Here is a 25,091-nt window from a genome sequence, read left to right as displayed (position 1 = left end):
AAATTTAACAGTAGAACAGCGTAAATTCACACCTTTCATTTGTTGTATTTCTAACATAATTTCCCTTTTTTAATTCATTGTCACCGCTGTGCTCCGCATTCTCAGTGGGGCCTCAAAAAGAGCTACTGCACCCGCACTTCCCTATACGCAATGATGAACTGAATGTTTCCTTACACACAAAAAAGAATATTTTTAAAAGTATTTAGCTTTTTTTATTCCCACAACACTTTCCACTAACATAATTTACACATGGTGATAGATGTGAACCATGTACGTTATTGTTAACTGACCTTTGCATTTAAAAACTAAGTTATAGTTTCATTAAGATAAACTGCTGCTCCATGGATTATGAAATTGGAGAAGATGAGTTTCCCAATCTACTGCCAAGAATAAATGAATTTTAGAATTCTGTAATCAGAGAAAATAAGCAAAATATAACACACTACATGTAATATCAATAATATGAATCTAAATATATATTACAATGGATCAAATAACTGTATATATGTGACAGGGTTGCACACGTGAACCCACAGAAAATTTCCTTCAGCTCTAGTGTGTGTGTTTTTGTGTCTTTCAGCTCATTGGTGGCACGGTGGCATGTCCTCCACCATGCCTTCAGTGCCTGCTGCTTGAGGAAAAAGGGGCCTTTCTATGTGGAGTTTGCATGTTCTCCCCGTGTTCACCTGGGGTATCCTCCATAAAAATACCTCCACTAAAAACATGCAAGAGGGTCACCACCTGACCAATGGTGACGACAGAGGAGCCCACCACTCCTGGTCTGCCACGGAGGAAGGACTGACCAAGGATGGGTTAAGAGTGAAGAAAGAATTTCACATATGCATGGCGTGTGCAGTTTCCCCCCCTAACTCCGCATGTAGTGTTAATTTATCCTAATAAAGGATTTCTTCTTCTCTTCTGCTTCATTGTTTTGGTTTTAAGGCCCTCAACTTTAATGGTTAGGTTTAGCGTTGCTGCTCTCATCAACCTTGCTTCCAGACAGCAGACAGATGTTTTCAACAAAAAGGTCTGATGAGTCAACTGTGCACTGCGTGCTCAGCACCAAATGGCAGAGTTAGAGGCCGGCTGGTAAACGTAGTGGAGCATTCAGCAGCTAAAAAGGCACATTTGTCAAAAGTATATGGAGATGGAAAACAGCGATAAAAGGAAACGCATATGGAACTTACATTCATCAGGTGGACAGACACATGGCTTTAAATGAATGATAATAGTGGTCCATGTCTGCTGGATGTATGAATAGTCAACTGTTTTTAAACATGATTGCTTTAACAACAGTATATGGTGATAATATAAAAATGTTGAACACCCAAGTGCCCCCTCCAAAACAAATGAATCAGTGCTCTTTAATAATGACAATGAAGTCTCTTTGTAATGTATAATGTCTGATAAGTGTGATTCCAGATAGTGTATTCAGATTGTGTCTGCATCCAGATGTGTACAACTGCTGCTCACTCAGTGAGTGATCACCTGTGATCAGATTTCCCCTCTTTGCTTTTACTTTCCTCAACCACACCTGGATGTTTTCTTTGGAATACTTTGACGCCTGCAAGAAAAGGATGGGGAGTGCCATCACATATGCTGACAGCTTTCTTCTTCCTTCCTCGTTTCCTTCCAGTCTCTGTTTTCAAACTTCCTGTCTCTATGGGCAACAGCACAAACACAATAACAAGCTGCTTCCTAAAGCTGAACATTTAGTTGGATTGTATACAAAATATTCACTGAGGACACTGAGGTCATGTACTTTTCGCTCTGAATTTAACAGTTCTGGCAGAGGCAAACATTCCAACTAGCCATAAACACTTCATCCTTTTGCAACAGACAGATGTTGAGCCACAGAACCAAGTTTATTGGACAAATACTGAACCTGAACATGTGCATTTGACAAAAGGCAGTAGGAGGGGTTGGAAATGGGAACAACATGGGCTAAACAGCAAATGTTTGGCCCAGGGCCAGGCTGACGCAGCTTTGAGTGATATGAAAAAACAGGTTTCTTTATGTTCAGTGCAAACACATCGTATCCCAAATCTGATCAAAGCCAGGACTGGAATCCTAACCAGATTGAAATGTATGCATGTAAACCTCCACTACTCATGAGATGAGATGAGACAGTATTAATTCTCAATGGACAATTGAATGTGTGGCAGCAGAACAAGTACTACTTTTCTTCTCCATGGACTCAGTTGGACTTGATTTGCAAATACTGCACATATCACATATGATATAATATCTACTCCAAATTCTTATATATCCCAATATATTTATGTAAAATTATTTTTATGGTTATTATTGATCAATTAATTATTTGTGATGTTCAGTGTAGAGACAACAAGAAGAAGTGTGAATGTTGTTGTTGGAAGAATAAGTTTGACACATATAACTGTTGGAGCGTCTGCCTTACAAACTGCCCCAATCACAAGGGATGTGACTGATTAAAAAACATTATTTTGTGATCACCAACTGTTCTCGACCTCTGACCCTGAATAAAAATCAGATGCAGACCTTTGAGTCTATCTAAGTGTAAGAAGATAATTATGCTATATTCTATTCTATTCTATTCTATTCTATTCTATTCTATTCTATTCTATTCTATTCTATGTGATAGGCATAACAAAACTTAATTAACCCTCCTCACATAAACGCTAGGTTGTTTGCAGATGACATCACATCACTCTATTGTTGTGGCGGGAACTGTAGATGGAGGGCTAGAAGTGTTTTTCTGCATAAGAAACACTATAACACAACCTCAAAATTCCAATTTTTGAGTTGTTTACATTTGCTCAGATCGATCAAACCAAGAAGCATTTATTGGTGATAGATTTAAAGTAATGGCTACAACACAACTAACACTTGTTAAATCAGTCTTAATGGTTTTACATAAGACAGCTGAATGTAAATAATGTACCCTGTCTTGTATCGAGACGATCCAAATCTTATGGCATTTCACGGGACCTTTACCATTGGTTAGCATAGCAAACAACCATAATGTAAACATCTCAGGGCTAAGCGGAGCTGAATGTTTGCTGCTAGGTTAATCCACAGGAAAATAAAAGCTTTTTAAAAACGGCTGTCATCCCGAAGCACCTTGGCACTGAGGTTGTGGACCCAACTGCCAATCGTTACTTGTCTGCTTTCATTTGGTTTCTAGAGTAGAATGACGTCTGAATGCCAAGGTTATTGGTTTTATCTACTGTAATAGCATGCAAATCTTTCAATTTAATTGAAAAATTGCTCCTCTTCATAGCGTAAGGGTCACAGCCATCTGATTTTCTGTGTACCTTTTTCTCATAATTTCAATAAGAACTTTCCTTCATCTCATCTATTGCAGTTTTCACATCCACGTCATGTCATATTGCCCTCCATCTGAATTTAACTTCATGTAACAACCTATTGCTCTGTGATATAACATTGCTGCTTTATTTAGGATTCTATGCATCCCTACATGTGGCCTGGACGCCCAGTTACATCTGTGTTCATTCATTCCTTCACATGCTGGTGTCCGCAGACAGAACCCTGCAGCTTTGATGAAGTGAACCAAACTCTAAGAAGAAAGTTAATCTGGGTCGTCCAATCTGTCCGTCTTTATCTCACAACTTTGTCAATCCCACAACTGGCCCACCAACATACCAACCCAGGCCCGCCAATTTTCCGGCCGTGGCCGGTTTCCGTTGCCATGGTGATGACGTCATGCTGCAGCAGCGGGAAGAACAGCGCAGTCGCGAGCGAAGGGGAGGGCGAGACGGGGCTTACATCGCAACCACAACTCCTCCGCCATTTAGCCTGACTGTCAACTGAACCGGGAGGGTCAGGACCGAACGAACAGCCCGTCGTCAACTTTCCCTGTTTCTTCTGCAACTCTCCGTGAGACCTCCAAAATCACCGCAGCGACAACATGCGCGAGATAGTGCACCTGCAGGCCGGGCAGTGCGGGAACCAGATTGGAGCAAAGGTATGGAAACCCGCACACACGTTATATCCCTATTAACTGCAACCGGTTTAATGTGACTGATTCAAGTATTAACCGTGTCGATGCCTGCGTGTCCGACGTGAAGAGGGCATGAAGTCCACAGGAAACACTAAATAGGTCAACGTAGCGGAGTGGAAAGAGTTGTGTAAGACTGTTAAAGGCAGCGTACAATAGCATCGTTTAGGTTGGGCGGTGGCAAGCCGAGACATCCCTGCTGCTGTCACTGATGCCAAATGAGCACAAATGACTGCTCTGTGTGTGTGTGTGTGTGTGTGTGTGTGTGTGTGTGTGTGTGTGTGTGTGGTCAGAGAGAGGGGTGTGGCTCAGACACCGAATGCACTGGAACGCCGGCAGACATGCATACAGTATCTTAACACGCATTAGATCATATGTAATGGTCATAATAATGAATGATGGTAGTTATTACCATTCCTGCTTCAAATAATGGGTGCTGGTTTCCATCGTTCCATGTTTTCAAGGCATCCACAAACCTGAGATGGATACCTGTGGTTATTCTGGGCCAGTGAACAAGTGTTTTTGTCATCGATCTGTCAGTGCATCTAATCATTGAACCATCATTTGATCAATGTAACTGTGAAAACTGGTGACATCTTTGAATTCAGTTGAAAATCCAAAGAGGAGCACGCAGAAAAGCTGCAAGTCCTTACATTTGAGAGGCTAGAGCAAGCACATTTTTAGCATTTTTGCTTTAAATGTGACAAATGATTATTTGATCATCACATTGGTTACCCTTCTGTCAGCCAGCTAATTGATTAATCAACTGTGATAGCACTGTAATATTCACATGGTGGGGCAGCTGTGGCTCAACAAGTCAAGCCGGTTACAATGTAAATGCAGGGAATTGGCATCACTCTGTGTTTAAAATGTCAGTCATTTTTCTGAACTGGTTTCTAATCTAACCCATTGACATTTCTGCAGTTCTGGGAGGTGATCAGTGACGAGCACGGCATTGACCCAACAGGAACCTACCATGGAGACAGCGACCTGCAGCTAGACAGAATCAATGTCTACTATAATGAGGCTACAGGTCAGGACCGTTCAAAACAACTGCACACACGAGAGCTTGGTGTTTGAATTTGTCTTTTCTAATGAAAAATTTTGACACATGCGTTCATGTTCCAGGTGGGAAGTACGTGCCTCGGGCCATCTTAGTGGATCTGGAGCCAGGCACTATGGACTCTGTCCGCTCCGGCCCCTTCGGACAGATCTTCAGACCTGACAACTTTGTCTTTGGTATATGATCAGCCACACACGAACACACACATAAGTTTGTTATTCCCTAGGATAAAGAAAGGTCATGTTAATCATCGGCATATTAGAATTTTTGCACTCCATATAGAGCATTGAAATGTTTATTCAGTTAAAATAAGGCTGAACATTCAAAGGGCAGACTGTAATTAACCCTCTGTTTCCAGGCCAGAGTGGAGCCGGTAACAACTGGGCAAAGGGCCACTACACAGAGGGAGCCGAGCTGGTGGACTCTGTCCTGGATGTAGTGAGGAAGGAGGCTGAGAGCTGCGACTGCCTCCAAGGTTTCCAGCTTACACACTCCCTGGGCGGAGGTACTGGCTCTGGTATGGGAACTCTGCTCATCAGCAAGATCCGTGAAGAGTACCCAGATCGTATCATGAACACCTTTAGTGTGGTGCCCTCTCCTAAGGTACATCAGTCATTCATTATTTTTATCCTTCTCTGGCCTTTTATTCCCCTGACCTTTACCTGTTGCACTTCTAGGTGTCGGACACTGTGGTGGAGCCCTACAATGCCACCCTGTCTGTCCACCAGCTGGTTGAGAACACAGACGAGACTTACTGCATCGACAACGAGGCCCTGTACGACATCTGCTTCCGCACCCTCAAACTCACCACACCTACATACGGAGACCTCAACCACCTGGTCTCTGCCACCATGAGTGGGGTGACAACATGCCTGCGTTTCCCTGGCCAGCTCAACGCAGACCTCCGCAAACTGGCTGTCAATATGGTGCCCTTCCCTCGCCTGCACTTCTTCATGCCTGGCTTTGCCCCACTCACCAGCAGGGGCAGCCAGCAGTACAGAGCCCTCTCTGTGCCTGAACTCACACAGCAGATGTTCGATGCCAAGAACATGATGGCTGCCTGCGACCCACGTCACGGCCGCTACCTCACTGTGGCCGCCGTCTTCCGTGGGCGCATGTCCATGAAGGAGGTGGATGAGCAGATGCTAAATGTTCAGAACAAAAACAGCAGCTACTTCGTCGAGTGGATCCCCAACAATGTCAAGACGGCCGTGTGTGACATCCCGCCTCGCGGCCTCAAGATGGCCGCCACCTTCATTGGCAACAGCACAGCCATCCAGGAGCTGTTCAAACGCATCTCTGAGCAGTTCACCGCCATGTTCCGCCGCAAGGCCTTCCTCCACTGGTACACCGGTGAGGGCATGGATGAGATGGAGTTCACAGAGGCAGAGAGCAACATGAACGACTTGGTGTCCGAGTACCAGCAGTACCAGGATGCCACGGCTGAGGAGGGAGAGTTTGAGGAGGAGGGAGAGGAGGAGGTGGCCTGAGGCTAAAATCACTCGTCATTTCTCACCCTCATGCCTCATAACTGCATCCAAGCTTCCATCCACTTATTTCACTCCTGCTCCGCTCTCGTTCTCTTTCTGTTACAGTCCTCTCCTTCCTTTGTTCTCTTGTTCTTGTATCCTCTGTTTGCTTTTCTCTCTGCCTCTCCTCGTTCTTCCACACACAGTAGGATCCACAACACTAAACTGTCATCTCAGCGTTCTTAGAGAGGTAGCTAACGCAGGCGTGCTAGTGGTCGTTTGTCCGTAGCTTTCTCTTCACGTTCATTTACCATCATTGTTCAAACAGCACCTGGGGCAAGTATTCAATAAAACCGTTCAACCCAGGTAAATTTGTTCACTTGTCAAATCTAATCTAGCGTTGATTGAAATAAATTTGTTGTAAAAATATCTTTGTGTGTTGGCGTGTTTCTTGTGTGGGAGACAGTTTGAATTTGAATACATTTTACATTTACACATATTATGAGGTAAATGTATATTTATGTGTGTATTTTATTTCTAAATGAACAATAAACATAATTGTTCCGCATTGTGTTGTATCAGAGTTATCTTAAAGCTCATTTTCATCTGCAGCCCCTTGGCAGGTCAAGATTAAAATGTCCACAGCACTAAATAAAAAAGACAAGATGAATAATACAAAGCTGACATACCTTTGCAAAAAAATTCTGTATGTCTCTGTTTATTATACACAGAGTATCAAGAGTGATGATGCACAACTCCAGTTTTACTGTTCGTGCCACAGTATGAAGGAAAACCAAAATGGAGACCTACAGTACACTGTTTACAGATTAGGTTGTTTGGCTTGAACACCACAAGGAGGCAGTATGAGATGATTGACTTGACTGAGCAGGATGTGGACAGCTTGTTGCCTCTTTTCCACTATGAAACCACTATGTAACACCAAATCATGTGTAATGATATGTGCGAATTACACAACACATGCCAGTGAGTGCTAACAGCCATTGCTCCATATGTTATGCATGATCAGACAGTAGCAGCTGACCAAATCCAAAGGAAATCAAAGGGGGGGGGGGGGGGGGGATTTTACATCAGATATGTAATTTGTTTGGTAATTAAAGGTGACTTTTGACCTTGTGGCTCTTTTAAAATAGACCAGAAGGAAAACCAGGAGAAGAACATCAACAGACAACAAGTGCATATGAAGGCTGAGACAGGTGACCTGAAAACACGTCGTAAGCATACACACACTGACACAACACGCATACTGACATAGATCAGGAAGTGTTCTGTCACTCCAGTGCTGATTGTGCAGACTGCTGCTGCTGCTGTCAGCCTGCTTTTACTCCACTGCTACATCGCTGGTGTGACTACTATCTAACGAGCCTGCTGAAGATCTGTGCCCTCCTGGACAAACACATGGACACAGACACCTTCAGACAGCATGGGCTCCAGACTGAAGTAAGTTAATCATGTCATGTTTGCTCGACTTATCATCATCACTCTGCCAGTCAGTCTGTTCTTGTGGTTTTTATTACTTCCTCTCACAGCTGCACAGGAAGTTTCCTACAGCAACTCTGTTGCCTATAATGTGTTGCCATACATTTCATATTATACCTGTTGAAAAAAGAGCAAAATCTTCATCAAGGTTTTCTTCATGTGACCAGCATTTGAATATTTTTTTATGTAATCACATCAGTTTACCTTTGTCCACACGTGTGTCACTATGACCCTAAAAGCAAAGTATTCCAGGTTATGTGAAAGTGAGATTTGACAGATTCCCTGGAGGGTCTCAGCATTAAAGGACATGTTTTAGTGGTTAACACACTGAAAGTCTAATCTCACATCAATGCTGTGAATCTCTGTCCTATCAGACAAAACCCTGAGGGAACCTTCTACTGGTTCTTTGAAGCAACTTGCCCTGTAGCCAGAGACAAAGGTGAGTCCTCTGACTTCTTCCCCAGCAGCAAGCACCATCTGGTAGGTTTGCAGTTATTGGGACTGCTTCTGCCCCTGTAGAGTACTAGAGGTGTGCTGCCTGTCACACAACTATGAGTGATTTGTTAGCAACAGAGAAGTTGACAGAAATTGTTCCTCATATTCTTCTTGTGACTGTTTTCACCATCTTGTTGTCATTTTCCAGCATGACACACAACACCATTGTGTTCACTACCACCTGAAACTGGCTCCAAACAAAAAAAGCAACACCAGTTAATGTCCATGTCAGATAATGATCGGATGTAATATTTAGTGTATATGAAGATGTTTCTACTGAGCTGAGAGTTGCTCATACTTCCTGTCATGTGACCAGAAAAACCACACAGCCTAGAGTCACACTTGAATCAGATGGTAGCATGCTGTGGTAATCTGACAGTCTGAGTGTGGGTGTGAGCTGAGGGGTTAAAAACACTGGATGTTTCTTATTGACTTTTGCAGCGTTTGTTTAATTTGCTCATTCTTTATCATTTGTTGCCACATAAACTGTGTCTTCTTTCTGTTTCACACATTGTATAAAAAGAATTTGCTTCTCTTCAAGTGTGTTGTAAGTTTGTTTGGAGCTTGGTATGGAAAAATTATGTCCATTCATTCATTCATTCATTCATTCATTCATTCATTCATTCATTCATTCATTCATTCATTCATTCCTTTAACTGTTATAGATCCTGGTGTGCAGTTTCAGTTCCCAGAGGACTTCAGTGATGAGGTAGCCACCCAATAATATTTGTGGATACACCGTCACATTACAATGATGAGAGCAGCTTGTTTATAGCCATGTTAGCAGTGTGGCTATAATTGCAATGTTGGTTAGTTGTCGGTCTGCCACTTTGGCTCAGACTGAAATATAACAACTGTTTGATGGAGTGTGATGAAAATTTTGTATAAAAATTCATGGTCCTGTGAGGATGAATCCTACTGACTTTAGTAGTCCCTTGGCTTCTCCTCTAGTACCACTATAAGGTTCATGTTTGCAGTTTTAAGCGAAATGTCTCGACAACTATTGGATGGAAAGTCATGAAAAGTGGTGCAGACACTAATGTTCCCCACTTTAGTGATCCCCTGAACTTTCCATCCAGCACATTCAATGCTTTAGTTTACAATTAAATACCTGCAAAACCACTGATTGCCCCCTCAGCAACAGCGGTACTTTGTGTTTAATGCTAATTGGAAAATGTTTGCATGCTAACACACTGAACAAAGATAGTAAACATGGTAAATTACACCATTGTCACTGTGAATATGTTAGCATACATGTCTAAGTGTGGAGCTCCTAGCATGGCTGTAGACTCTTAGACTTGTTAGGTGAGTTTTAACATTTCATTTTACAAACACAATTTCATTTCACACACTCCCACTCTAGGACTCTTGTCAAACATTACCCAGGTTCTGCTTCCCGTATGACATACAAAGGTGAGTATAAACTGACTGGCTCCAGCACGATTCTGCCCGCCTGTTCTACACGTCCACCTCTCACTACATTCATCTGCACAGAGTGAGGGATGGAGTGGCCGTGCAGCACTTTACTTTTGTTTTGACTGACCTTGAGGGATGCCAGCGGTTCGGCTTCTGTCGTCTCACCAACAGCACACATACCTGCCTTTGTATACTCAGGTACATTTGTGTGAGGGTGTGTGGTCTTGGATATTGAAGTAATGAGTAATTACTAATGAGTAGTAATGAGTAGTAATTCTCATGCCATGTTGAGCTTTAACACCACAATGAAGACCTTTTTAATCAATTTAATTACAGTTATCTTCCATGGTTTGAAGTGTTTTACAAACTTCTCAACAACTTGGCTGATTACCTCTCCAAAGGACAGGTGAGTTTCCACTGTCTGTGCAGTGTCTCTGCTCCTCTTTTAGTCTCCAATCATTAACGTAATGACTATCATCTTCTCAACAGACCAATGAGATGAAAGTGCTGCTGGCTGCACTCTACAAGCAGCCCATACCGCTGGCAGCTGGGTCTGTCACTCTGCAGATGGTAAATCTCTAATAAGCTAATGAGAACCAGTAGTCATTTTTTTTTGTCAGTGGTTAGTGTGCTGTGTTTTTTTCTGAGGGAGAGCAGCTATTGGTCAGCACAGACGTGTCCCATCCTGTTGGACACCCAGAGGTACAAGAGGGGGTGAGTCCCACAGGAGTTCATGTGGTCTGCAACAAAGGCCGTGGCATATACAGACTAACTCCTGCAGGAAACCTTCAGCTGTCTGTGCTTGATGGCAAAACCTGATGTCTGTGGACTAAAACCTCATCACTCACCCCTATAATCAAATATTTAAGGCAAACTTAACACCATGTGCTCTGATGTCTATCATTTGTTATGACTTTTGTCCATAACCCATGAATGATCCATAGTTGTATTCACCCCAAAACAAATGTTGTGTCTCTGAGAAATGCTTCCAAGTGGCTGAAAGCTACATGTGATTGTATTGTGTACATTTTGCATTTGAAGGATTTGGGTTTCATTCCAAAATAAGAAATCCTCCACTTGAAAGAAACATTTGTTTGTTTGATTCATCTAAAACAATGACATGAAAATGAAGAAAATATGATTAAAGATGTGATTCCGCAAGATTTGTGTGGTACAACAGGTCTAATTCTGGTTTCCATTAGCAGTAAATTTAATATAGGTCTGATGTGGTAGAAAGAGAGTGAAAACAGTTTGAACCCAGTCAGGAATAATGGACTCTGCCACTAAAATTTAAAACTCCTATATAGAGGCTATTACTGAATGTAAATGACCATTTAATGGCTATTGTATCAATTTAAATGGTGATACAGTACACAATAGATAGCATTATCTAACGGATACAAGAATTTTGGAATGAAAACCTATAGTCTGTAACCTGTAATGCACATGTCTATATGATGTTGAAACCCACTGAAAGCAAAAGCACTTAAAACCATAAGCCCCCCACCCTTTTTTTATTCCTTAATGTTTTGATTTATCCATTTTGAACAGGTCCCATACTTCATCGCTCCAGACCCCAGAAGTCTCCCTTCCATCCCTGAAAATGTGAGAATAGATTAGACTAAACTCAAGGTTTATATGGGGTTATATGAGGTTCTATAAACAATAAGTTACCCATTCAAACTGATAAAAGTGCCTGTATGTATGTGTCTGTGGGTTTACCAGAGGAACTTGACAGAGCTGATTGTGGCAGTAGATGTGGGGAACCTCCTTCAGCTCTACGCCAGCATGCTGTTTGAGAGACGCATCCTCATCTTTGCCAGCAAACTCAGCACTGTAAGACACACCTTTTTAATCTTCCATTATATACTTCAGGGTGTATAACATTTCAGAGGTACTTCATTTATGCTCTGGAAACTCACCCTAACCTACTCTATATTTGACATGTGTAACCTCAACTCTCACCCAATGTGCACCTTACCCCAGTGAAGACAAACCACTTAAGTGTCTCCTGAATGCAGCTATTTAGAAACCAAACCCACTGCAGATTGAATAATCTCCATTGTCCTGTCCTGAAGTCACACGGTGGACACCACATGTGACCTATGGTTCATTGTTATTGTCTGAAACAGTCCTCCATTTTGTCTTGTGTGTAGCTGACGTCTTGCGTGCACGCACTTAGTGCTGTGTTATACCCCATGTACTGGCAACACATCTTCATCCCTGTGCTGCCACCTCACCTACTGGACTATTGCTGGTAGGAAGACTATCTATCTATCTATCTATCTATCTATCTATCTATCTATCTATCTATCTATCTATCTATCTATCTATCTATCTATTTGCAATGGATTCACCCTTTTTTATTTGGTTACAGTGCACCTATGCCTTACTTAATAGGGGTCCACACCAGTCTATCTGAGGTAATCTACTGATTAAAACTATACTCAAATACCACATTGCAAATATGAATCTATCAGGTTTGTCCCCAAAAACTGACTGACCCAACAGATCGAGCTGTGTCTCTGTGTCTCTGACAGAGGGTGAGGAGTCGTGGGTTGGAGGAAGTCGTAATTTTGAATGTGGATACAAATACTCTGGAAACCCCCTTTGACGACCTCAAGAGGATACCTTCAGATGTGGTAATAAAGACTCTGTCGCTGATGTTTGTCTTTTTAATGCCTCCCACTTAACACTTTATTTTTATAGTAAGGAGAGTATGTCTGCTTTGTTGTTTAAGTGAAATCTGTAGCACACAATCAGGAGTGTCCAGGTGGGTGATGGAAACACAGGAAATAAACTAGCAAGTAAAAGTCCCTTCTTCATATTTCTGCTTGCATTTTCTGTTTGCGTTTAAAGGTCCAGTGTGGAGGATTATATTGCCAGAAATGATATTTATTTCTCAGAGTTATGTTTTCATTAGTGTAAAATAAGAATGATTGTGTTTTTGTTGCACTGCCACAGTCGCCCAGAGGGGAAAAAACAAACACTGGTTCTAGAGAGCGACTTTTGTGTTCTTTGCAAATTTTGGGGCAAGATGGTTGTGTTCCTGATAAAAGTTCATGCAATGGAAATGAGCTGCAGTGTCAGTGGTATGAACACAGTCAGGGACTGATTGACTCCCACTACCCTTCCTCTCCCATGTTTCCTATTGCTCTCATCTTCCTGTTGTCAAACGGTGTTGTCTTAATCATTACTATCTAGATTTATATCACAGATACAAATGTAGAAATATGTTTCCAGATGGCTGGGCTAAAGGTGTGTCTGAAGCGTCAGGCGGTGTCTCCAGGCTGTGGTGTCTCAAAGGCCTTCCTGAAAGCTCAGGCTCTGCTGTTCGGAGGGTACAGGGACGCACTGCAGTGTCACAAGGTTAGTCCCTGACAGAAAGGCTTGCTGCAGACTTTAACACCTGAGTTGACAGCAGTGGGGAAAATAATTAATACTTTGTTCAATTTATTGTTTACACTTGTATGTATTTAAAAAGCTGACTTGATGACTTAAAGTGTTCTCTGCATTTCTATTAGGTCATTTCTGCAGGCAGCTCTGCATGCATATTAGGTCGGAAGAGGAGGGCTGTGTGTGTCTCCTTTGTTGTGCCTATCTCTCTCTCTCTCTTTCTTTTCAGGAGGGTGAAATGTGGTTCAGTGAGGAGCTGTTTCTAAATCATAAGTCTTCCACTATGAGGCAGTTCCTACAGAGCGCTGTTCATTTACAGTCCTTCAAACAGGTACACTCTGGCCTCACGTCGTTCACTGCCCTCTGCTGGACAGATCCTGCTCTTGGAGCACTGGAGAACCCCTTGTTTGGCAGACAAACTGACACTGTATTTAAACGGATAAGGTGTTGCACCTATTTCAGGTTACCTCAGGTGTTTAGATGGTTCAGGATTTAAGACACAGAGCTGTGCAGTGATTAATAAAACTACCAGTAAGTCTATTGTAAATGAGCGAGCATTCTCATGTTTTTTTATCAAATAAAATGTTCAAATATATGCTTTTTTAGTTCATTGACGGTCGTCTGGATATTCTAAACAAAGGGAAAGAACCAGATGACCTCTTTGAGGAGGAGATCCTGAAGTGTGAAACAACTGCAGGTATGAATCTGTGTGTGTGTGTGTGTGTGTGTGTGTGTGTGTGTGTGTGTGTGTGTGCGTTGACTTAACCAAAAATTGGGGACATTTTTCAGAATACACACCAGTTGATTGGGGACGGCTTTGCAAATGGGGACAAAAATTACCGTCCCCATTTAGATTTCAATATAATCGTATTCTACAAGCTCCAACATGCATTTCTGTCTTAAAATCGCCACTGTCCCCAAAACTGACTTTTTTTAGATTTCGTGTGTGAGAGTGTGTGCCCCCCCCCCCACCCCCACTCAATCTGTGTATAATTCTGCACACTGCCCCTGGTGGAAGTGTATGGTACTACATCATGCACATGTCCCCAATTTGATGATACATTTTCTGATAAAAGTGTGTCTCCACTCCTTGTTAAATATAACAAAGCTATTGCTTTTAAGGTTATCAGCAAGCAAAATGCAATCCTATACATCATGTATAGTATAGCTGTATAAATAATGTCTGTTTTTAAATGTCTTTCGCCAGTAGACTACTCTTATTCATTAAGAATTTCACCACAAACAACAAAGTTAGCACATAATATTAGCTAGGGATACTGACTTTATTCTATTTGTCTGTTGTTTCAACTGAATGACTTAAATTTTATTGTGTATGTTGTGTATTTTATAGTAAAGCTATTGAAAAAAATTGGGGTTGAATACCTCTATGGGTGCCAAGGTGTTTTTCAATTTAGATTTTTTTTCCCTCTTGTTTTGCTTTAGCTTCCTTAAAACAAAAAAGGGAGAGAAAACTATGTGAAGGGGAACAGTTGCCATTATACATCTTATCTGGTCCTTTTATAACAGGAAACATATTCCACTGACTAGCCAAATACAAATTGGCTGATGTTTGTGTAGTCTACAAATACATCCTACCCCCTTCAGAATCAGAAAGCCTTTATTAGTCCCCCGGAGGGGAAATTTCATAAACTTTCTTTTCTCTGTTGTACATTTCAGTATAAACTGAAATGTACAACAGAGAAAAGAAATAATCTTTACAAGCCTCCTAATCATACTAGTGGCATATCAGTTTACATACAGAAAAGGTTTTACTTATATGAAAGTATGCATAACTAGAAATAAATACGGGCAAATATACTTGAATTCTTTTTAGTTGTTGATTTACTATTTAAGATATGCTCCTCCAAGAGTGCTACCATTGTAATGTGATGTCAGAAAACTGATTTACAATGGATTCACAATGGATTCAAGACACTTTTTCTCCAAGTTTCCGAGTCGGAACTGTAATTTGACTGATTTTGGAAAATCCTGAATTCCAAGATGCCTGGAGATCAGCACTCTACTGCCACAAGAGTCAGATCTCCCACTATGTAGAACGGTGCGACACAAGGTGAGTTTGTGATGATTAGATTTCTGAATTTGCTTGATAGATTACATTATTCAATCACAAGAACATTGGTTTAATAACTGTAAAATCATAGTAAATTGTTAGACCAAACAGTTAAGGTCAAGCTGACTGAATATTTTCGCCAGGCTAACAGTTATCAAATCCCACATGTTAACTACAGAGACAGCAAGGTATTCTGATCACATTGGGCATTTAACACCAGAATATTTTAACTACAGCAAGCTTATATTTGATGTGGCTAAGTTAATCGGTGCTCTGAACCTACTAATTCTATGAGCCATTCTATACAGACTTTATATCATCACAGCACGGTGAGCACAGGTGTTGCTAATAATATCATGTTCTGCACATAATAAACAAAAGAGAGTACAAGTCCAACCTACATTGCGCTCTCCTGTAGTACTGCAAAAGTACTATATACCATGTGTGTAGTATCTTCCTCTACATACAAAGCTAGTCCTGTGTGTTTGTCTTGGCCAGGTAGTGATAGTCTGTGTTAACTTGTTATTATAGGCTTGCTTACATATATTAATGGTCCAAACAGATAAACGTCCCCAGTTTGGATCATATAGTATGTGTATGAGTGTCGAGTGTCCCCAGTAGTATGGATAGGATTATGTATCAGTGTTAAAGCAGTCCAAACACATGAGTGTCCCCAGTTTGGATCATATAGTATGTGTATGAGTGTGGAGTGTCCCCAGTAGTATGGATAGGTTATTATGTATTAGTGTTAAAGCCGTCCAAACACATGAGTGTCCCCAGTTTGGATCATATAGTATGTGTATGAGTGTGGAGTGTCCCCAGTAGTATGGATAGGTTATAATGTATTAGTGTTAAAGCAGTCCAAACACATGAGTGTAGGGCTGGGCCGATAGAACAATAGCGATATGTCTCGCGATAGACACACCATCAATATCAATATAAAATGCGTTCGATAAAACATTCGATAATTTTTTTTTTCTTCATCGGAAGAAACCTGAAGTTTTGAAGCAAGGTTAGTTGCATGAACAAAGGCACTCGCTCTCAGGTAACCGAGCAACGTAGGGAGTAATCGCTAATCAGTGAGAGAGACACGCTAACACGCCAATCATGTAACATTATCAAGTTCGGTTGCGCCGTGTCGTTGTCACGTGTTTGTTGCTCCGCAAGGAGTGAGATGAGAAGTAGAAAGTGAGCGCTGCAGTGAGCGAAGAAACTGTCGATAAAACAGGGAAAGTCAGCTCAGTATGGAGTTTTTTGGATTTTATAAGTTGGACCGTAGTCAGACCAATGTGGTCTGTAACTTATGCAAGACTTTCGTCCCCACTAAGACCGGTAATACCACAAACTTGTTTAACCACCTTAGCCGCGCTCACTCTTTGGAGCACAAACGTCTGCCAACCGCAGCACCACCGCACAAGCAGCTGACCGCCATGCAGAGGTATCTGCTTCAGTGCCTGATGACAAATCATCTAAAAGGCACGAAGACGTAACGGAGGCAGCGGCATCTCATACAGCTAAAGACACGCTTCACTGAGCACTGAGGAGAAGCCAGCTTACAAACAGCTCTTATAATAAAAATATAACTGAACAGTTCATGTATGTTCAGAGTAAGAAGAGCGACTGAAGTTGTTCTTATGTCTAGGCTGGTTTTATAGTTCAGTCAGTGTTACTGTGCTGTCTATCATGTTTGTTTGTTTGTTTGTTTGTATGTTACAGATGTCGTCTACCTCAGTTTCTGCTATGTTTACAAAACACTGCACATATCTGAAAACATTTTATTCACCAGAAGGTGAATCAGCTTGTGAACTTTCTGCACTAAACCTGCAGGAAAAAAGTTCTCAGGTTTCTCTGTTTACATTTTTACTCTTTTTTTGCATTTATTATTTGAGTGTTTTCCATGGTTGTGTTGACATTTCCTTTCCTTTCTGCCTTGATAGCTGAGGGGATTATAATCAGAGGAAGGTTCAATTTAAAATAAAAATGTTTAAATTGAATGTATTTTTCTCCCGGTCCTTATTTTAAACAGGTCATAAAAAATATCAATAATTATCGATATCGACCAATATAAAACACTTATATCGTGATAGAGTTTTCAGCCATATCGCCCAGCCCTACATGAGTGTCCCCAGTTTGGATCATATAGTATGTGTATGAGTGTGGAGTGTCCCCAGTAGTATGGATAGGATTATGTATCAGTGTTAAAGCAGTCCAAACACATGAGTGTCCCCAGTTTGGATCATATAGTATGTGTATGAGTGTGGAGTGTCCCCAGTAGTATGGATAGGTTATTATGTATTAGTGTTAAAGCCGTCCAAACACATGAATGTCCCCACGAAAACACACAACAGAAGTTACGATTTTCTAATTTTATTCTAATTCTATTCTTGTAAGGAGCACTGCAACAAAAACAATTTCCCCTCTGGGATAAATAAAGGATTTCTGATTCTGGTGTCTAAATATGAGGTCCTTGGATGGTAAATCCTCGGCCTCCTCCTCCTCATCCTCCTCAAAGCAATGATGTACTCCATCTTTGTAGATAACGTTAAGCATTACAATGATAACATTTGTATTTGGAATGAAATGACGTGGGTAATAGCGGACAATGATCATCATTTACGTTTTTTTCCGTGTGTCTGTCTCTCTCTGTCTCTCAGTGCTCTGAGACAGATGCAGTATATCTGCTCTGTAGGACGCCACGGCTGTTTCTGGTTGGCACAGCGACGTTAATCGATTAGTTCGCATCCCTGTTTCACCTGTGTACATTCGGGCAGGGCGAGTGAACATTACGCGTGCCCAACGTGCGTGCGATGTGGTCAGATGAGATACTGATCAAAATATCTACATTTAGGTCTGACTGTATGTGCTGACTTAAATAGCTGCATTGAATTGTGGTTGTTGCTAATTATTGATCGCAGTGTGCATTCGATGACTGACCGAGCACTGCTGAAAACACCGTTAAAACCACGCTGCCGCCTTGTTGACGGTGTGATATATGGCGACATCAACCACATTTTCAGTGGATAGCCATTATCACCTAGCAGCCACCCATCCAGAGGGGTGCCGCCCTGAAAGACTGCAGGGATGCTAGAACCGGGGAAAGTGGCATACACGTTTGTCACCAGGCAATTTGAGTCACAGATCACCAGACATCTCTGTTTCACCTGTGTACATTCGGTCAGGTTGAGTGACCATTACGCATGCTGAACGCGCTTTCGATGTGGTCGGGTGAGATACCGATCAAAATATAGAAATTTAGGTCTGACTGTATGTGCTGACTCAGATAGTTGCATTGCGGCTGTTGCTAATTATTGATCGCAGTGAAATGCCAGACACTGTGGAAACCTGACTGTGAGGTGAGCGAATGACTCCACTTATGCTGCTGGCGCACAGAGTTGACCAGGTCTGAGGTGGTGAGCTTTCAGCGCACTTTTACGCTGCCGGCGCAGACCAAAATGGTCAAAAATTCCAATCCGCCGGCTCATTATGGCGACACCTCCCCCCTACTGCACCGCAACGCCCATCCTGGCGCACCTCTGAACGCCTGGGTTTACCAAAATACCAAATGCGCCTGCCTGCGCCGGTCGAAAATACGACTGCGCCGATGGCACAGCCTGCACTGCGCCGGCGGCGGAGTCGAAAATAGAGCCCTGTGTCTCTTTCTGTTTCCATTTTTTTTGTAATAATTGATCTTTTTGTTAATAAAAGATCAGTGAAGCTGCAACAAACGTGATTCTCTTCAGACTTTATTCCCTGTGTTTTGCACCTGTGTGTCCCATTCTCATTGGTTGGAACATTTACTTGTAATATATTCAACTGTCCTCACATGTTTTGTGTTAATTCAGTTAGTATTGACATAATTTCAAGAATCTCCAACCCCCAAATCAAATGACTCCCCTAAATGGGGGACTAGACACATCTCAAGGTGTGGAATCTCTGCCTTGGAAGAAACGACCCCAAAGATGACTTCTATCAGAGTTTGTGTATAGCCCAAGTCCCCAAAGGTTGCTAAAATATCATTTGTCCCCAATCTCAAGGTAAAAAATCATACTGGAAAAAAGAAGCTTTAATCAAAAAAAACAAGTGATTTTTGTATTGTGGGCATCCTTCCACCTCTGAAAATGATGGCATCTTCTCTCTAAACCATGACAGAACAGCAAAAATGTGGGTGTCCCCAAAAGTGGCGTGTTTTTCCATTCGACCCCAAAGGTGGTCTAAGTACGTGTGTGTGTGTGTGTGTGTGTGTGTGTGTGTGTGTGTGTGTGTGTGTGTGTGTGAAATGTCTGATTTCTCACTTATCACTTATGCTCTTTTCTTTGTATCTCTGTTTATAGGGAAAAGCAAATCTTATCAGCAGTTAGTTGGTAATTTAAAGGTAAGCTCATTTAACCTTTAATGAAACCGCTGTGAGTTTGTTCCCATCTTGTTGAATAATGCCAACACAGATGGGCTTGTACTGTTAACAGAAGGGGGGAGGGGCGCTCATCCTTAACATGAAGTCCAAAGCAAACATAAAGGTGAGTACAAGCCAAGGTATTCTTACTGGGAGGAGGGCATTGAGAGTATTTCATCTCTCACATCTCACTCTCTTCATTTAATCTCTATCAGGCAAAAGGTCTTGCCAAGTCTGGTTTGAAGAACCTGCTGATAAACAAGGTGGGTCAGCATTTAACTGGGTACATGCTTCAATCGATAAACGTTCTGCTGTGGTTTTACTGCAATACTTCATCCACCTCTGTGTGTGTGTGTGTGCATAATGCAGACCCACAGTGACGAACACACCCTTCAGAGAGGAGGATCGGTGTCGTACCGCCGTGCCCAAAATGACTGCTTGCAGAACCGCCTGCCAATCACACAACACTTTGGAAAGGTGAGATCTGCCTCAAAACAATCACTTATCTATTTAAAATGTTTCATGACTTTGGAAGAGACACCATCCTCATATATCCTCATCACTACCTAATCTGCGTCTTCTACTGCCCTATACTGCTTCTTTGTGCTCTTTTGCACTTTTCATTGCTGCATTTCTATCGCTTTATTGTGATTCACCCCAACATCTGTCACTGCTATTGGGGTAATATTGTGCTGCTTGGCTTTGTTACTCTATGTTGCCTCATGTCAGTCACGTCCGCGTCGGCCTGTTCACAAACATAGGGTTCCCAGAGATGAGGAGGACCTGAAGGACAGTGGAGATACATGGGATGGGTGAGAGCCGGAGAGAAACTGAGGCATGGGGAAATGTGGAAGACCCAGGGAAAAGTTAATAAGCAGCATGTATTTTTTTGTTTGTGCCATTCGGTTTTGTTATTTCTGTACATCAGAGCTGCATCTGGGCCTGCGGTCAAGCCTGACTATGAGCTCCAGAAGGATGAAGAAGAGGGGGAGGATTCACTGCTGTGTGATCCAGAGGAGATGGATCTGCTTGGGGAGATCTTTGACACGCTCAGCTCCCGGAGCTCCCATGAACGTGGCCTGCTGTACGGCACACGCAGCCTGGATCTGTTTGGACCAGACAGTCATGACTATATTACAAAGGTTAGAAGATAAGGAGTTCACACACACACACACACACACACACACACACACACACACACACACACACACACACACACACACACACACACACACACACACACAAATGTGATTCCTGGTTTAACATCAGCTGTTGTGTTATTTAGTACGGTTTTCCAGCCAACCCCAGCCAGGAGAGCCTGCCTCTGTCCATCAGCGGCAGTGGGAGCCTGCACAGCTGGAATCTGGAAACCACAGAGGAGCTGTCAGACGTGACGGAGGACTCTGATTGGCCATGCCTGGACACCAGCGTACCAGAGGAGGAGGGGACGGAGAGTCTGCTGGCAGCGTGTGAAATGGGGGAACAAGAAAGCAGATTGAGGGAGGTCAGACAGAAGCAGGAAGAAGTGAAGGTAGCGATAAATGGGAACCAAGAAGAAGAAATAGACAACAGAAACAAGTTTGAGGAAGTGACAGCAAAGGCAGAGAGAAAGAGAGATAATGAAGATAAGAGAGTGAGATTAGGAGAGGAACCTCTGAAAGACACGGCTGTAAAGCAAGAGGATGAACAGTTGAAAGAAAAGGGGGAAGATGAGCCAAATCAGGATGTGGAGGTAGTCAAGGGACAAGAGACGAGAAAAGAAATATATGAAATGGTGAAAGATGTAACAAGAGAAGAAGAAGGAAGAGAGAATGAGGAGGAGAAAGGTAAAGAGGAGACAGGATCTTTAAACAAACTGACAAAACTGAATCCCCATCATGCCAGCACGGTGGAGGAGCAACAAGGACAGGAGGACAGTCTGAAACCCACGGCTTCTCCTGGGCCTCAGAGTCTCATTGTTGACCCTGAACCTGCAGCAGGCCAGGGAGAAACGAGTGAAGAAGCAGAAAAGAACGAGGAGCAGGAGGTGACACAGCCCACCTCTCCTCCTAAAGTGAGGTCTGCTGCACAGCGCTTCCAGGGCTTTCAGGTGAAGTCCAGGGCCAAGGAACTGGCTGAACCCAGGAGACCGTATGACAAACTTCAGAGCAGGGAGAAGGCACAAACTCACCCGCCATGGGACTCAAATACATCAAAAGAGAACAGCTGCTCAGAGGGGCACGAGGAGGAAGACCTGCCTTCAATCAAAGTGTCTGAGCTTAAGAAGAGATTTGAAGCTTAAAGGATAAAGCTGGTGGCATTCCAGTTTTTCTTAATGTCAAAAAATGAGAAAACCAGTGAAGAGACTGAAATGAGCAACGTCGTAGTCTGACTCAATATTCTCTCATTTGTCCTGCCTGTCTGTGACTATGAAATTATTTTTTTGCTACTGAAGGTCTTTGAAGATGGAGTAAATATTTAAATACACTTTCATTTGTCTGAAAATTTTATACTTGATGAAAAGACAAGTGAATTGCACGTAGAACTAAGGCAACATGGCTGAAATAAAGAGTTTCACTAACATTGTGGGTAATGCCTGTTTTTCATATGAGGAACTGTACGATGGTCCATTTGTCACTGATGCATGAATATTCTCTATCTTATGTGTGTGAGACATTATGTGCACACCACCAGCTACTTTCCAACAAAAACTGACAAATTCTGAGGATAATCATTACATTTTTGGTAAGTAACCCTAATGAACTAAACAATTTACCCATGTCCTCTTGTTTTGACTTCAATAATGCAAGACTCTGGACAGAAAGAGAGCTGCAGTAGTGGGCGTGCACAATCCTGGTTTATTAACAGAACACCTTGTGTACCATACACACTGATTTTAATGTTTTGTTTTGTTTTTTTTTTTAAAGAAACTGAGCTTCTTAGAGTTCCACAAAAAAAAGTGCATTACAGCCATTATCTGTGTTTTAATCAATATCCTTCAGAACTGGAAACAGTGTAAAACATAATGTTGTATATATAAATACACAGAACACACAGTACAGTAAAAATAGACCTGTACAAATACAAAACATACTTCAGCTCATGTCTCTTATTTGGCAAACTAATGGGAGTGACTTATTTAGATAAGGGACGATGAAAGAAACTCACATGGCACGTATTTCCTTTCCATGCAGTAAAACAGGTGATAGTCTGATCAGTCTATTTGGTGTCGCCAAGTCTGACCGTTAAGTGTGTCTAAAGATTTCTGGTGCAAAGAGTTCAGCAGCATAGCAACATCAGAAAACAGGAGGGACAGATCCACAGGTTTATACGATGACGGGGGGTGAAAGTGTGCGACACCACGTCTGTGCATTCAGTCATATGAGCCGTTCTTCTTTGGGCAGCGGCAGCGGCAGGCCTGGTTTTTCACATCCTGCAGCTCCTGTCTGTTTCCTCTCCTCTGCACTGGGCCTGTAAGTTCCCTCCATCCGTCTTTTCTTCCTGATGACACACAGCAGCAGCAGCAGAGCCAAGCTGAGCACAGACAGCACGGTGGACACAAACACTGACACTGTAGGTGGGATGAATGCCTGCATCGCCATTGTGACAGACAGCTGGGAATCACACACAGGTCAGGCTGTCAGAGGAATGTTAAAACCACTGATGATCACGTACAAAGTAAAGCTTTCGTTTGAACTATTCAAATAAGTTTTATACTTCAAATTAAAAAAGCATCGTCTACAGTCTTAGAGTCAATACACAGCAGGTCAAATGACCGTGCAGCAATTCAAAACGCACGAAGGATATCGTTCCTAATAATATGAAGGAATATTTTAATGGATTTTAACTGAGCTTTACTTTTGAGAAAATATTAATTGAAAGGAAAAGCTGTTCTTTCCAGGAACCTCCAAGGAAATTACAGCCCCATAAAATGAGGAGTCTCCCTAACAGCAAACAGCTAAATGACGATGAGCTCATGTGACAGTGTTTGTTCTGAACTCACCTCCCTCAGGAATAGAAACCATCGATCATGTATGTCAAGCCTGTGTTCTCACATCTGGACCAACACAGCATCAGTTAGATATGAAACGACACTGGGGCATCCAGGGCTGGAAAAAAACAAAACAAAACAAAAAATCCGAAGTTAATCAAAAGGGTCTCATCACTGTCTAAGAGTTTACGTACAAGAGGAAAAACAAAGATCATTTAGTCACCATTAACGAGAGAAGCAGAGGACATCTATGTCACATCATATACAACACAAGTGGCGACATAAAGGGCAGTTCAACATGCATCTGTTCACAGGTACCGAACTGCGTAGCAGAGGAGGTGGGAGAGACCATCATCTTGAGTGCTGTATATCCATACAGAGTCAGGGAAATAAAGCAGAGCTGTAACAAACGACTGCCCTCAGTGTTAATCAATCTGCAGATTATTTATTTGATCAACTCATTTGCTTTATAAAATATAAGAACCTGGTAAAGAACGTCCATCAGTTTCCTAAAGCCCAAGTTGACGTATTCAGATTCCCTTTTTTCCTGACATGTGCAGCTGAAAACTAAAAACCACAGAGCCGGATGACCCGAGTGACACCACAGCAACTCAACTGTCAAAGCAGTACGCTCCTTTCAGCTCTCTGAGGGCTTTGAATACCAGGAAGAAGATCTTACCAAGTCTGACACTGACTGGAAGACAGTTGAAATGTTTAAGAGGAGCGTCTGTGCCACCGCCAGAGCTGAGACAAGATAAGAAGTGCAGCATTTTGGAAAAGCTGTAGACTAACTGCAATACATCCTTCAACATGAAGGATTACCACAGGGTAAATCTGATTGGTTAACCTCTCTGACACACAGAGTTTCTGTTGAGTGTGTTTCACTCAGGTATTTACAGCTGTTGTACTGGGTCACATTACATTCTTTAAAAGGCGTTAACGTTTCTGCTCAGCCAGTGTATTATTGCCAAAAGGTCGATAAAATGGTAGCAAGGTAGAAAAAGAGAACAAATGTTAACTTGAAATACTTAGATAGAATACTTAAACTGTGTGAACCTAACAATCAAATAGTAAAAAACATTAGATCTGATGATTATTAGCGCTTTAATCAACAGAAATTTAATTGACAACTCAACTGTAGATGCCATCTTGCGCTGTAGGAAGCTGCTGTTGTCAGTTTTCTTAACTCTCCAATGAAACAAGTAACCGAGAAAACAATCAGCTGACTGATAGATAATGAAAAGAATTGTTGGTTGCAGTCAAAGGCACAGAATAATTTAAATAAAACTACACATTTACTGAGCATATATGTCACATGTTAACA

General features: G+C 42.1%; 2 protein-coding genes across 2 annotated transcripts; both read left to right on the top strand.

Annotated features, from left to right (window-relative positions):
• The first annotated feature begins 3,730 nt into the window (after positions 1 to 3,730).
• Positions 3,731 to 6,961, top strand: LOC139341261 (tubulin beta-4B chain-like). Its single transcript, XM_070977681.1, has 5 exons — positions 3,731 to 3,967; positions 4,925 to 5,033; positions 5,129 to 5,239; positions 5,422 to 5,666; positions 5,741 to 6,961. Exons 1-5 carry the CDS (start codon positions 3,911 to 3,913, stop codon positions 6,551 to 6,553), a joined length of 1,335 nt encoding a protein of 444 aa, XP_070833782.1. The 5' UTR covers positions 3,731 to 3,910; the 3' UTR covers positions 6,554 to 6,961.
• Positions 6,962 to 7,813: 852 nt separating this feature from the next.
• On the top strand, positions 7,814 to 22,341 carry dennd1c (DENN domain containing 1C). Its single transcript, XM_070990604.1, has 23 exons — positions 7,814 to 7,990; positions 8,404 to 8,468; positions 9,190 to 9,233; positions 9,888 to 9,937; positions 10,019 to 10,138; positions 10,277 to 10,346; positions 10,430 to 10,510; positions 10,589 to 10,654; positions 11,492 to 11,545; positions 11,666 to 11,776; positions 12,097 to 12,197; positions 12,318 to 12,363; positions 12,481 to 12,582; positions 13,184 to 13,309; positions 13,566 to 13,667; positions 13,943 to 14,033; positions 19,739 to 19,779; positions 19,871 to 19,921; positions 20,013 to 20,060; positions 20,167 to 20,274; positions 20,527 to 20,609; positions 20,726 to 20,939; positions 21,083 to 22,341. The coding sequence occupies exons 1-23, from the start codon at positions 7,974 to 7,976 to the stop codon at positions 22,076 to 22,078; spliced, it is 2,787 nt and encodes a 928-aa protein (XP_070846705.1). The 5' UTR covers positions 7,814 to 7,973; the 3' UTR covers positions 22,079 to 22,341.
• Positions 22,342 to 25,091: the final 2,750 nt, after the last annotated feature.

This window comes from Chaetodon trifascialis, chromosome 2 (assembly GCF_039877785.1).
Source record: "Chaetodon trifascialis isolate fChaTrf1 chromosome 2, fChaTrf1.hap1, whole genome shotgun sequence".
NCBI lineage: Eukaryota > Metazoa > Chordata > Actinopteri > Chaetodontiformes > Chaetodontidae > Chaetodon > Chaetodon trifascialis.
Note: the sequence above shows the minus strand (reverse complement) of the source record. Positions and strands in the feature narration are given on the sequence as shown.